This window comes from Jaculus jaculus, chromosome 7, assembly GCF_020740685.1.
Source record: "Jaculus jaculus isolate mJacJac1 chromosome 7, mJacJac1.mat.Y.cur, whole genome shotgun sequence".
Classification (NCBI taxonomy): domain Eukaryota; kingdom Metazoa; phylum Chordata; class Mammalia; order Rodentia; family Dipodidae; genus Jaculus; species Jaculus jaculus.
This window is the reverse complement of record NC_059108.1, coordinates 40,632,003-40,647,040: the sequence shown is the minus strand read 5'-3', so window position 1 is coordinate 40,647,040 and position 15,038 is coordinate 40,632,003. Positions and strand designations below refer to the sequence as shown.

At 40.6% G+C, this 15,038-nt stretch overlaps 1 protein-coding gene across 2 annotated transcripts in view; it reads left to right on the top strand.

The window, feature by feature from the left end:
* Qrsl1 (glutaminyl-tRNA amidotransferase subunit QRSL1) overlaps positions 1-15,038 on the top strand; it is a 68,496-nt gene that overhangs the window by 21,642 nt on the left and 31,816 nt on the right. For both annotated transcript variants that reach the window (XM_045154903.1, XM_045154902.1), the window contains exons 6-10: positions 3,524-3,699; positions 3,787-3,899; positions 9,350-9,542; positions 10,100-10,217; positions 12,544-12,749. In XM_045154903.1, the coding sequence (XP_045010838.1) occupies positions 3,524-3,699; positions 3,787-3,899; positions 9,350-9,542; positions 10,100-10,217; positions 12,544-12,749 (806 nt within the window). The remainder of the gene's footprint in view (positions 1-3,523; positions 3,700-3,786; positions 3,900-9,349; positions 9,543-10,099; positions 10,218-12,543; positions 12,750-15,038) is intronic.

Sequence of the window (15,038 nt, the reverse complement as noted above, 5' to 3'; positions counted from 1 at the left end):
GCCCATTTGCTTGAAACACCATTTTCCAAACTTTTACCCTAAGATAATGTCCATCCTTTGTAGAAAGGTGAATTTCTTGGAGACAACAAATTGTAGGATCCTGCTTTTTAACCCAGTCTGCAAATCTATGTCTTTTGGTTGGGGCATTGAGGTCGTTGATATTAAGTGATATTATTGAAAGGTGTGTATTTATGTTTGCCTTTTTGTGTGTGTGATTCCGGTTCTACCTTTGCTCTCTTGTGTTAACTAGTATTTGAGTATCACTTGTTTTTTCCAGGTTCCTTGTATGTGTGCTTTTCCTTCTCTTCGGCATGGAGGATTCTTTCAAGTATTTTCTGTAGAGCTGGTTTTGTCTTCAAATACTCCTTTAGCCTGCTTTTGTCATGGAATGTCCTTATTTCTCTGTCTATTTGAATGGATAGCTTTGCAGGATAAAGTAACCTTGGTTGACAATTGTTATCTTTCAGAATTTGGAATACAACACTCCAAGCCCTTCTGGTTTTTAAAGTTTGTGTTGAGTAATCTGCTGTAATCCTGATGGGCTTGCCTTTGTAGATAACTTGAGTTTTCTCTCTAACTGCTTTCAATATTTTTTCTTTGGATTGTGTGTTTGGTAGTTTGATTATAATACAGCGAGGAGAGGTTCTTTCCAGGTTTTGTCTGGCTGGTGTTGTAAAGGCTTCCTGTATCTGCATTGGTACCTCTTTCCCAATTTGGGGGAAATTTTCTTCTATGATTTTGTTGACGATGCCTACTATGCCTTTGGAGTGGAATTCTTCTCCTTCTACTATGCCCTGAATTCTTATGTTGGATCTTTCCATAGTGTGCCAAATATCTTGAAATTCCCATTCATACTTTTATATTAGTTTGTCTTTCTCTTTGTTGGACTGTATTAGATATGCCACCTGGTCTTCTAGCTTAGATATTCTGTCCTCTCCTTCATCCATTCTACTGGTGAGATTTTCTACAGAGTTTTTTATTTCATTAACTGTTCTTCATTGCTAGTAATTCTGACTGGTTTTTCTTTGTTATTTCTATTTCCTTATTTATGTCTTGTATTGCCTTCTTTATTTCATTAAATTGGTGTCCTGCGTCTTCTTTGATTCCTTTGATTTCCTCTTAGATTTCTTTGATTTGTTCTTTGACTTCTTTGAACATTTTTACAATCATTCTTTTGAAATCTTTCTCATGCATTTCCTCCAACTCCTTTTCACTGGAGGTCATTTCTGATGCATTAATACTTCTTGGTGGATATATATTGTCTTGATTTTTGGTGTTTCTTGTGTTATAATGTATATATTTTTGCATCTTGGATTAAGTTAATGCTTGGATTTTCTGGTTAGCAGGGTATTCTTAGCTGTATCAATTGATCTGATGTTATACATCTTCAGTGTAGAAGATTAAGATGTTAAGTGTGGCTTTTAACATTCTCAGAGTATATAGAAAAGTGTTCCTAGTGGTTGAGTTTGCCTGCTATGGGAGTATTCAAGTAGGCTGAGTGGAACAAAATACAGGTAGATTCTAAAATTTAACTAAACACTGTACACATTCAATCAACAACAGCACTGAGTATTTATGCAAGAGTAGGTATTATAACAACCAGATCCTCTATCAACAAAGAGGTTAAGATTTCTGGTCTGTTGAGGGTTCCAAGTCAGCTTGTGACCACGTGACCCTTCCCTGGTACAATCCCAGTTACCTTTTTGGATGATTTTGCTTTCAGTCAAGTAGGCTGGCTGGGTTGCTGGACCACTGTTCTGTTTTCTGGAGCTGGGCACTGGTTTTTCCTGCGGGGCAAACAGCCTGGCAACTGTGGCCCTGCAGATGGGCACCCCCGCTGCTGGAACCGCTGCTGCTGCCGCTGAAGCTGCCACTGCTGGGTCCGCCACTGCCGCTGCCAGAGCCACTGCTGCTGCTGCCGGAGCAGCGCTTCCACCGTCGCTTCCACTGCCGGAGCCGGGGCGCCGCTGCCAGAGCTGCTTCGGCCTGCCTGTGAGGGCTATGGATGCTCTGGGACTCTCCTACTTCTCTGCTGCCATTTTAATTTTTTATACATCTCACTTTTTAGTAAAAGTGTGTATTTTACTGGATTTTCTTTGGCTTTTTCTCCCCTGGGCTGCTTTGGCATGGTCCATATGCCGCCATCTTAATGGGAAGTCTAAGTAAAAATACTTTAAAAAATAAGCCAGGCCTAGTGGCGCACGCCTTTAATCCCAGCACTCGGGAGGCAGAGGTAGGAGGATCACCACGAGTTCGAGGCCACCCTGAGCCTACATAGTGAATTCTAGGTCAGCCTGAGCTAAAGTGAGACCCTACCTCGGAAAAAAAAAAAAAATTTAAAGTAAAAGTGGGAACTTGGTGTGGTGGTGCACATCATTAATCCCAGCACTTGAGAGGCAGAGATAGGAGGATTACCATGAATTTGCAGCCAATCTTGGACTACAGAAGTCAGCCTGGGTTAGAGTAAGACTCTACTTTGAAAAAAACAAAAGCTCAATTAAAATAAAAGTGGAAAGATTCTTAGGGAAAAGTCTATCATGTAAAAAAGAATAACTAGGATGACATGTAATGACATGGAAAGCTATCACAAATACATTTTTTATGTTAAGTGGAAAACACTTAACATGTACAGAACAGTATACATAGCAAAACCTTTTTTATTAAAAAGAATAATCTTGGACTAGAGAGATAGCTTAGTGGTTAAGGCAGCTACCCTGCAAAGCTGAAGGACCTATTCCCCAGGAACCACATAAGCCAGATGCACATGTTGGTGTATGCTTCTGGAGTTCATTTACAGCAGCTGAATACCCTGGCATTCCCCTCCCCTCTCTCTAATACATAAGACAAAATAAATTTTAAAATATTTTTAATAATAATCTCATGATATGGATGGCAATTATTGCATGGAGGTGCCTGGAAACAAGGATATAAAAATGGGGAGTAGGTTCATTACGGTGAGTATAAGAGAAATTTTACATTCTATACTATAATTATATGATGTCTTAAACTTTTTTTTTTCTAAGTTTTTCGAGGTAGGTTATCATTTTAACTGAGGCTGACCTGTAATTCACTATGTAGGGTCAGGGTGGCCTTGAACTCATGGTGATCCTCCTACTTCTGCCTCCCGAGTACTGGGATTAAAGGCATGCGCCACCATGCCCAGCTTGATGTCCTAAACTTTTAAAAAATATTTTTATTTGTGTGTGGTAAAAGAGAAATATGTTACTTTTTAAAGAGTTGAAAGGCTATGTGTGGCATTTCTGCCAGTATTCCCAGCCAACACTTGGGTGGCAGGAGGAAGAGTTGAAGTAAATGTGCCAAAATGTAGGTAGGGTTTGCCTCTGGGCAGCAAAATAGCACTCACGTCTTTGTGCTTTTTTGTATTTTATCAGTTGAGATGAGTATGTATTAATATATATAACCTGGGAGAAAAACACTTTTAAAATATACATTTAAGAGGGTAGATTCCAAATATAATTAAAGATGTGGCATTCTTCTAAAGAGAATTCCATGTACATTCCAGGGCTCTAGGGTCAGATACTGGAGGATCCACCAGAAATCCTGCTGCCCACTGTGGACTTGTTGGCTTCAAACCAAGCTATGGCTTAGTTTCCCGTCATGGCCTCATTCCCTTGGTGAATTCGATGGATGTGCCAGGAATCTTAACCAGATGTGTGGATGACACAGCAATCGTGTTGGGTATTAATATGGTTATATCTCATTTGGAACATTTCCTCTGTAAAGCAATATGGCTGTTACATATTACATAAATATTTCTCCTTACAGGAATACTAGCTGGACATGACCCCAAAGATTCTACCACAGTACAAGATCCTGTTAAACCATTTGTGCTTCCCAATTTGACAGATGTGAGCAAGCTGTGTATAGGAATTCCAAAGGTAATTTCTTCTTACATTATTTCATTTCCTTCATTCTTTTTATTATTTGTTAATTTAATTTATTTATTTGCAATCAGAGAGAGAGAGAGACAGAATGGATGTACCAGGGCCTCCTTCCCCTGCAAGTGAACTTCAGATGCATATGCCACTTAGTGCATCTGGCTTTACACGGGTACTGGAGAATCAAACCCAGGTCATTAGCCTTTATAGGCAAGTACCTTAACCACTGAGTCATCTCTCCAACCTTTTTGTTTTCTTTTTCCTTAATTAATTTTTTGAGGTAGGTTCTCCCTCTAGCCCAGGCTGACCTGGAATTTACTGTGTAGTCTCAGGCTGGCCTCAAACTCACAGTGATCCTCCTGCCTCCCAAGTGCTGGGATTAGAGGTATGCACCACTACACCTGGCCCTATTTTTCTTTCTTAAAAAACATTTTGTTGGGGCTGGAGAGATGGCTTAGCGATTAAGCGCTTGCCTGTGAAGCCTAAGGACCCCGGTTCGAGGCTCGGTTCCCCAGGTCCCACGTTAGCCAGATGCACAAGAGGGTGCACGCGTCTGGAGTTCGTTTGCAGAGGCTGGAAGCCCTGGCGCACCCATTCTCTCTCTCTCCCTCTATCTGTCTTTCTCTCTGTGTCTGTCGCTCTCAAATAAATAAATAAAAAATGACCAAAAAAAAAAACATTTTGTTTCTTTGCATGCATGTGCATGCATGCATATGTATGTGTATGGACACACCAGGATCTCTTGCCACTACAAATGGGCACTAGGTGCTTGCACCATTTTTTACATTTGGCTTTACCTAGGTTCTGATGAATTGAACCTGAGCCTGCAGGTTTTGCATTAAGAGCTTTTAACCACTGAGCCATCTCCCCAGCCCTATTTTCTTAATTTTTCAAACACAGAGCAGACTTAGGAAGCAGACTGTTTGGATTTGAATTCCTGTACCATCACTTTTATTAGCCATGTAACTAATTTCTCTAAGCCCATATTCTCCATTGGCAAAATGAGGATAATAAAGGTACCAACCTCAGGAGTTGTAAGGATTAAATTATCATATGAAACAAGGATCTGTAAACTTTGGTTATAAAAATAGATGCTATTTGGGGGACTGGGGAGATAGCACATTGGTTAAAGGCACTTGCCAGTAAAGCTTGATGACCCAGGTTCAAATTCCTAGTGCCCACCAAAAGCCAGATACACAAAGTTGTACATGTAACTGGAATTTGTTTGCTTTGGCAAGAGGTCCTGATATGCCAATTCTCTCTGTGTGTGTCTGTCTGTTTGCTTGCAAATATATTAATTAAAAATAAAATTTCAAAACAAAGAGATGGATGCTATTTGTGGCTTTGTGGACTATACATTCATCCTTTAACATTTTAAAAATATTTTGTGTATTTATTTGTTTATATATTTGAGAGAGAGGAAGAGGCAGATGGAAAGAGAGAAAATGGACATGCCAGGACCTACAGCCACTGCAAATGAACTCCAGATGCATGAGCCACCTTGTGCATTCAGCTTTACATGGTACTGGGAGATCAAATCTAGGTCCTTGGGCTCTGCTGGCAAGCACCTTAATTGCTAAGCCACCTTTCCAGCCGTAAATATGTCTTTTTAACTCAGCCATTATAGTGAAAAAGCCGCCATAGACAATATGTAAGTGAAGAAATATATCTGTGTACTAAGAAAACTTTATTTTCAAAAAGAGCTGGATGGGCTAGAAAGATGGCTCAACAGCTAAGGAGCTTACCTGCAAAACCTAACAACCTGGGTTCAATTTCCCAGTACCCACGTAAAGCCAAACGCACAGAGTGGTGCATGCATCTGGAGTTCGTTCGTGGTGGCTAGAGGCCCTGGCATGCCCATTCTTCCTATCTCTCTTCTCTCTACCTCTCTCTCTCCCTGCTTATAAATAAAATAAAAATATTAAAAGAAAATAGCTGGCTGAAGCCATGAATGGTGTCACATACCTTTAGTCCCAGCACTCAGGAGGCTGAGATAGGAGGGTCTCTGTGAGTTTGTGGCCAGGCTAGGGCCACATAGTGCATTCTAGGTCAGCCTGGTTGATCACATCTAATCCACAGGTCAGTCTGCCAATCCTTAATAGAAAAGATTGCCCTGGTCTGGAGAGATGGTTTAGCAGTTAAGGCATGTGCCTGCAAAGTCTAAGGACTCATGTTTGACTCTCTAGGTCCCATGAAAGCCAGGCACACAAAGTGATGCAAGCGCACAAGGTTACACATACTCACAAAAGGGTGCACATGTCTGCATTTCTATTGCAGTGGCTGGAGGCCCTGGCATGCAATTCTCTCTCTCATATAAAAAGGCCAGTCTTTTGGGCTTGCCTCAAAATAAAAGAAAAGATAGCCCTAAGTCATACCTTATATAATAGTAAGGCTTCAGAAAATGGTATAATTATTATTATTCCCATTTCTGTTATCTCTGCTGTATCAACTGAATCATTCATACATGGATAAAATAATAAATAACTGACATTTTTAAAAGTAAACCTAGAAATAAATATACATTTTTTAAGGGGGTTTGATATTTTATTTACTTATTTGCTGTGAGGAATGGGGAAGAGGAGAGAGAGAAAGAGAGAGAGAGTGAGAGAGAGAAAGAGAAAGAAAGAAAGAAGAAAGAAAGAAAGAAAGAAAGAAAGAAAGAAAGAAAGAAAGAAAGTAAGTAAGCAAGCATGGGTACCAGAGCTTTTTGCCACCACACATGAACTTTAGATGCATGCTCTACTTTGTGCCTCTGAGTTTACATGGGTATTGGGGAATTGTGCTTGGGTTAGCAGGCTTTCCAAGCAAGCACTTTAATCTCTGAGTTATCTTCAGACCTTGAAATTTTGTTGGGGGGCCGGATTTTGCTATGTAGCACAGACTGACTCCAACTCAGCAATTCTCCATCAACTTCCCAAGTGCTAAGATTATTGGGTATGTCATCATAACCAGCCATAAACCCAATAGTGCTTTTTTTTTTTTTCATTAGGAGAGAATTTTATTTTGAAAGTGTCATCTTAAACTGCAAGGATGTCCATTAAACATCATAATTAAACATGCCAAAGGAGAAGCCATGTTGTCAAAATGCCCACTTAACCCACCCAGACATCTCAAACCCATCCTTTGCTGACCTTCTATACCCCATTTTTTTAAAGATTTTTTTTCTTTTTATTAAACAAGAGAAAGTAGACAGGTACATGTTGGTAAATGCTAACTGTCCGTATTCACATAGAGACACAGTGTAATCCCTGAGCCCAATATACAGAGAAAGGAGGAAAGAAGCTAGAATCTATGCACTACTACACAGGGCCAGCACCCTCCAGCTTCTGTCCGAGTGAAGGGAGCAGAAGGTTTTTCTTTTTTTCCCACAGAGCACGGTGGTGGTGTTATTCCATACAGTTCTTGTTTAGACAGGAAGGGATAAAATGAATTTAGAACAATTTATTTTTAAAAAAGATTATTTTCCTGTTGTTCTGATCAGGGTAATTTCCCCCCAAAATAAGATGAGAACCATGATGTTGAGAAAAATAGACCTCAAAAATAGGGCTACTGAGCATGAGAGGTTGTGAGGAGAAAAGACTGCAACTTGCTCCCAGGGACTGGAGAAAATTTAAAAAATGAAAAATAAAAATAAAAGGTTGGAATCCATCAGTGTTCTTTTCTATTAGTCATCTTCTCCTTCATCCTCCTCTCCTTCTTCCCCTTCATCATCATCTTCATCTTCTTCACTTTCATCCTCATCCCTCTCATCAATATCTTCCAATCCTTCTTCTTCATCATCATCATCATCATCATCATCATCTTCCCCCTCTCCTTCATCATCCATATCAGGAACCAAGTAGTACTGCAAGGGATTTGGCCAGATATCATCTTTGACCAATAATACTTTGATATTTAAAACCTTTTATAAATCTTTTAGAAAATAAGTTATTCTGAAGAACTATGAGGTTTCTTAGTCTCAACATAACTCATTGTGGCAAACTGTCCCATGTATTAAAAGATGTTTAGGGCTGGAGAGGTGGCTTAGCAGTTAAGCGCTTGCCTGTGAAGCCTAAGGACCCCAGTTCGAGGCTCGGTTCCCCAGGTCCCACGTTAGCCAGATGCACAAGGGGGCGCACGCATCTGGAGTTCGTTTGCAGAGGCTGGAAGCCCTGGCGCAACCATTCTCTCTCTCTCCCTCTATCTGTCTTTCTCTCTGTGTCTGTCGCTCTCAAATAAATAAATAAAAAATTCAAAAAAAAATACCTTTAAAAGATGTTTAGCAACACCCCTGACATACTTCCCTAGATATTAGTTAGTAGCACCCATCACCCTCACAACTACAATTAAAATGCCCACAGATATTATACCGTGTGCCCAGTGATACCACTACTAGAGAAATGCTCCTTTTTAAAAAGTCTTCCATCAAAGTAACTATCTGTGCCTTCTTTTAAGACCAAGGTAGAGGAAATCTTTAGAAACAGATCCAGTGTGGAATCCTCCATCTTCTACTGAGCTTCTATGGAACATTAGGAGACTTACTTAACTTCTGTAGTCTTAGTAGTTTATTGTTGCTTGTTTTGTTTTATTTTATATTTTATTTTTATTTATTTGAGAGAGAGAGAAGCATAGAGAGAGAAAATGGGCATGCCAGGGCTTCTAGCCATTGCAGTTGAACTCCAGACACATACACTACCTTGTATATCTAGCTTTACTTGGGTACTAGGGAATTAAACTTGAGTCCTTTAGGCTTTGCAGTCAAGTGCCTTAACCACTGAGAAACTTCTCCAGTCCTTTTTTGTTCTTTAATACTTTTCATTCATAAAATAAATGAACAATGGGCTGGAGAGATGGATTAGTGGTTAAAGCACTTGCCTGCAAAGTCTAAGGACCCAGATTCGACTCTCCAGGTCCCATGTAAGCCAGACACACAAAGTGATGCAAGTGTGCAAGGTCACACATGCACAAGGGGGCGCACGTGTCTGGAATTCAACTGCAGTGGTTGGAGGCCCTGGCACGCCAGTTCTGTCTCTCTCTCTCTGTCTTAAAAAATAAAAGACCAGTCTGTTGGGCTTGCCTCAAAAAAAATTAAAAAATTAGTGAGCAATGTCAGTACCTATAGTGGACTGTCAAAAGCATTAAATGAGAGAGCCCTTTGAAAATCATCATCAGAGTACCTGCTACATAGCAAATACTTAACAAATATGAATTCCCCAGCCAGATCACCAATCTTTACATTGTAGTAGCCATTTATATCTAGCAGCATCCACACAGATCTAGTGCTAGTGCCATAATATCTAGGACTAAGCACATCATGACATCAGTACCCCTCACCTAATCTTTCTAGGGACCTACCAGCAGTATTATCAGTTTTTCCACTGTATTGCTAAAGCTCTTAGTATATGAAGTTTTATAAAACAATATCAATGTTCCAACTTATGTATCTTGATTTTTTTTTTTTTTTCTATAAGGAGTATCTTGTACCAGAATTATCAGGTGAAGTGCGGTCTCTCTGGTCCCAAGCTGCTGACCTCTTTGAGTCTCAGGGAGCCAAAGTGATTGAAGTATCCCTGCCACACACCCTTTATTCAATTGTCTGCTACCATGTGCTGTGCACGTCGGAAGTAGCATCAAATATGGCAAGATTTGATGGGCTACAGTATGGTAAGAGAGTTCGGAAATTTTCAGTCATTTTGCCTCAGATTTACTTACGAATGAAAGGTTCACTAAAAATATTACTGTGTACAATAGTACTATGCTACAGAAAAGCAAATTGGTCATTTAACACTGTTCATATGCTATTAGTCCAATCTCTCTATATGTTCAGTTCCTTGGACTGAAGGAATATCTTCAAAGGATAGTGTCTTGTGTTGTGCGCCCAGCCCACGTGCTGTTCCTCCCACAGGGTGGCGCTCAATAAAGTTTGGATGGATGGATGGATGGATGGATGGATGGATGGATGGATGGATGGATGGACGGACGGACGGATGGATGGATGGACGGACAAATGAAGCTTTTTAAGAGTTTCCTTTTCTGCCACCTCCTCAATTAGTTCTTACAACTGGTCAGTCAGTCACAAAACAGAAAGAAAAAAAATAAAAGAGGAACTTCTGTTTGCAGGAAAGTTCCCTAAATTTCAATATTGGCCACAAAAGTGTGAGGCTAGACCAATTTTCACCCAAATCTTTACTTTCCAAATAATGTTTACCTCTCATGCTCAGGTCACAGGTCTGCTATCTCCGTGTCCACCGAAGCCATGTATGCTGCTACCAGACGGGAAGGCTTCAATGATGTTGTGAGAGGAAGAATTCTCTCAGGAAACTTTTTCTTACTAAAAGAGTAAGACAGTTACTTTAAGAATTTTTCCTATTCTTGAAACCTCAAAACTAAAGAAGGACCACATCTGACAGATCTTGTAAGACATTGAGATATTTACTAAAGAAGCAAAATCCTTATAATTAAAATTTACAAAAGGTCGATTTATGGTACATTGGATTTGTAGCTACTAAAAAGATGATGTTTTAAGAGACTAGGGAAATGGCTTAGCAGTTATGGCATTGGCCTATGAAGCCTAAGGACCCAGGTTCTATTCCCCAGGACCCACGTAAGCCAGATGCACAAGGGGCCATGTGTCTGGAGTTTGTATGTAGTGGCTAGAGGCCCTGGTGTGCCCATTCTCTTTTTCTCCCTATCTGTCTCTTTCTCACTCATAAGTAAATAAATAAATAAATATTTGAAAAAAATGATGCTTTAGCATGTGATTACCATAAATGAAGTAAGAATCCTGAAACATTTTAACCTCATTAGTGACTCTTTTCTTGTTTTCATTTTTTAACTTGTTCACAACTTCCATTATTAGAGACGATATACATGATCATAATCCCCTCCCAGCATTTCCCTTTCCCTCTCAAATCCCCCCTCCACTGAACCCCTTCTTCCTAAGTAGTCTCTTCTATTTGGATGCCATCATTTCTCCCTCCTATTATGCAGGTCTTATGTGGGTAGCATCAGGGCCACTTTATGTCTAGATGACAGCATTGTAAGCAGTGTCTTCCCCTTCCTTTGGCTCTTACTTTCTTTTTTTTCTTTTAATTTTTATTTATTTTTTTTGGGAGAGAGAATGGGCACAAGGTGGCACATGCATCTGGAGCTCATTTGCAGTGGCTAGAGGCTCTGGCACACCCATTCTGTATCCATCTCAAATTAATAAATAGAATTTATTTTTTTAAAAAAGAAAGAAATTCACACAGCTATCTCATTTTGCTGGTCCAAAGTGGGACTGGAGTTGTTATATCCATGATCATGGCTGAGGAGACTGGGGTTTCAAAGAGAAGAGTTAGCTCCTTTCCCAGCTTCTACAGTTACCTCAGAAGGAAATGGAACGTTTTCTCCTGCCCTGTCATCATGTCACTGACTGGTGGTCACTTCCATGTCTGGCTTTCCCTTCGTCATTTAGTAGTATCTCCTGAACTATGCTTGGTACCCACGAAATGCAAAATTGCAAACAGGGGTTACCTTTCCCAAGCTCTGGGTGGACAGCCTGCTTCCTAGGGTGCTTCCCAGCATCTGGTGTGGGTTGTGCCAAACCAGTCCTTATAATAAGTAGTTGCCATTATACTGTAGATGCAATCGGATGTTCTCATAGAAGGTTGAATGAGCCCTCAGAGACATCTGTTAGGTGTCTTCCTCTGTAACCTTTACAGTGTTCAGAAAGCTACTTTGTCACCATGCATTTCATCCAAAAATAAATGCTTTGCTTTATGACATCCCTGCAGTAAGAATTAGTGTTTTGAAACTTTTGGTAGACTTGCATATAGTAAACTCTGATTATTAAGGACCAGCACAAAGTTTTAGAAGAACAGCATGAGTTGACAAACTTGTCTTTATATGTTGTTAAGAATCTTAGTATTTTGGGCTGGAGAGATGGCTTAGCAGTTAAGTGCTTGCCTGTGAAGCCTAAGGACCCCGGTTCGAGGCTCAGTTCCCCAGGTCCCACGTTAGCCAAATGCATAAGGGGGCGCACGCGTCTGGAGTTCGTTTGCAGAGGCTGGAAGCCCTGGCGCGCCCATTCTCTCTCTCTCTCCCTCTATCTGTCTTTCTCTCTGTGTCTGTCGCTCTCAAATAAATAAATAAATATTTTAAAAAAAAAAAAAGAATCTTAGTATTTTAGTGTTGTGTGCTCATGAAAGCTGGGAGTCCAGAGGATCTTTAGTAAGCCTAATATGAGAGTGTTGACTGGCCGGGCGTGGTGGCACACGCCTTTAATCCCAGCACTCAGCAGGCAGAGGTAGGAGGGTCGCTGTGAGTTCAAGGCCACCCTGAGACAACAGAGTGAATTCCAGGTCAGCCTGGGCTAGTGTGAGACCTACCTTGAAAAAAAAAAAAAGGGGTTGACTAAAATAAAATAGAAAAGTAGAAAGTCTTGGGCTGGGTTGATGACTCAGAAATTAAAGGCACTTGCTTGCAAAGTGCTAGAGCCGGCTTCACTTTCCCAGTTCCCACACAGAGTCAGATGCACAAAAGTGGCGTGTGCATTTGGAGTTAGTTTGCAGTGGCAAGAGGCCCTAATGCCCATACACACCTCTTGCTCTCACTCTCTCTCAAGTAAATAAATAAATTATAAATAGTAGAAAGTCTTGAAAATAACATGTATTTCTTTTCCCAGAAACTATGAGAATTATTTCATCAAAGCACAGAAGGTACGGCGCCTCATTGTGAATGACTTCTTGAATGTTTTCAACTCCGGAGTGGATGTGCTGCTGACCCCGACAACCCTGAGTGAGGCTGTGCCGTATGCAGAGTTCATCAAAGAGGACAACAGAACACGAAGTGCCCAGGATGACATCTTCACACAAGCTGTAAATATGGCAGGTGAGGATCCCTTAACAATGTCTGCTTTGGGCAGGAGAGATGGCTTAGCAGTTAAGGTGCTTGCCTACAAAGCCTAAGACCCAAGTTCCATTTCCTAGTACCCACGTAAGCCAAGGTACAAGGTGGCATATGTGTCTGGAATTTGTTTGCAGTGGCTGGAAGCCCTGGGACACCCATTCTTCTTGTCTGACTCTTCTCTTTATCTCTCTCTGCTTACAAGTAAATAAATAAAAATATTAATTAAAAAAAGGAAGGGCTGGTGTTACAGTCAGGTTCACATTGCTGGTAGAAATCACCCAACCAAGAGCAGCCTGTGGGAAAAAAAGAGGTTTATTTTGGCTTACAAGCTCGAGGGGGAAGCTCCATGATGGCAGGGAAAACGATGGCATGAGCAGAGGTTGGATATCACCCCCTAGCCAACAATAGGCAGACCATAGAAACAAGAGAATGTGCCAACCACTGGCATAAGGAAACTGGCTATACCACCCATAAGCCTGCCCTCAACAATATACTGCCTCCAGGAGGCATTAATTTCCAATTGCTATCAGCTGGGGAACCCAACATCCAGACCACCTAAGTTTATGGGGGACACCTGAATCAAATCACCACAGCTGGAGAGATGGCTTAGCGGTCAAGGTTTGCCTGAGAAGCCAAAAGACCCAGGTTCGATTCCCCAGGACCCATGTAAGCTAGATGCACAAGGGGCACATGTGTCTGAATTTCATTTGCAGTGGCTAGGGCCCCTGGCATGCCCATTCTCTCTCTGCCTGTCTCTTGTTTCTCTCTACTACGCTTGCAAATAAATAAATAAAAAATTTTTTTAAATTATTTATTTATTTATTTATTTGAGAGCGACAGACACAGAGAGAAAGACAGATAGAGGGAGAGAGAGAGAGAATGAGCGCGCCAGGGCTTCCAGCCTCTGCAAACGAACTCCAGACGCGTGCGCCCCCTTGTGCATCTGGCTAACGTGGGACCTGGGGAACCGAGCCTCGAACCGGGGTCCTTAGGCTTCACAGGCAAACGCTTAACCGCTAAGCCATCTCTCCAGCCAAAAATAAATAAAATTTTTTAAAAATAAAAAATGAGGAAGACTCTGCTTGTCTTCATATATTTAGGCAGGCACTCTAGTCTTTAGGTTCTACAGGACTGTTCCCCAAAGGATGAGCAATAGCTTGTCTTTCTACGACACTGTATGTATGTGGTATGCATGTTCTTGACATATTTATTCTGAACTAATACATAGTATTTGTAAATTTTATTTTTTAAACACTTAAACATGGCTGGGCATGGTGGCGCATGCCTTTAATCTCTGTACTTGGGAGGTAGAGGTGTGAGGATCACCATGAGTTCAAGGCCACCCCGAGACTACATAGTGAATTCCAGGTCAGCCTGGACTAGAGTAAAATCCTACCTTGAAAAACCAAAAGAAAGAAAGAAAGAGGGAGAGGAATGGAAAGAAAAGAAAAACAAAATCAAAAAATACGTAAAAATACGGAAATGTTTTTTAAAGTAATGTAGAGCCAGGCATGGTGGCACATGCTTTTAATCCCAGCACTTGGGAGGCAGAGGTAGAAGGACCACTGTGAGTTCAAGGCCACCTTGAGACTACATAGTGAATTCCAGGTCAGCCTGGGCTAGAGTGAGACCCTACCTCGAAAAGCCAAAAAAAAAGTAATACTGGGCCAGAGAGATGCCTCAGTGGTTAAGGTACTTGCCTGCAAAGCCTACAAACCTTAGTTCAATTCCCCAGTACCTGCATAATGCCATATGTACAAGGTAATGCATGTGTCGGGAGTTCACTTACAGTGGCTGTCATGCCTATCCCCCCCAATAAGTAAATAATAAAAATAAAAAAGAATAAAGTTTATTAAAAATAAATAAAAATAAAAATAACATAGTAATGTAATTAATATTGATGTACTCTTGAACTCATCTTATGAAAATTTTCCTCAATTTGTCTTTCTTTTTATATCCTATACATGCACATTGCGCACATACATGCACACACTATATTTAGCTAAATAATTTGAAAGTTTTTGATAAGACCTTTCACACCTAAGTAATTTAACATGTGTCTTCGAGGAATAAAGATGTTCCCCTATGTGAGCACAATTCCATTTTGGCGCCTAAGAAAACTGGTATTAACTCAATATTAATCTGAATGTAGTCCATATTCAGATTTTTTCACTTGTGCCAAAAATATTTTTATAGGTTGTTTCCTTTGTTTATAATGTCTTTTTAGTAATTACCTCCATGTGTCTAATATTGCTTTTATTTTTTTAAAGT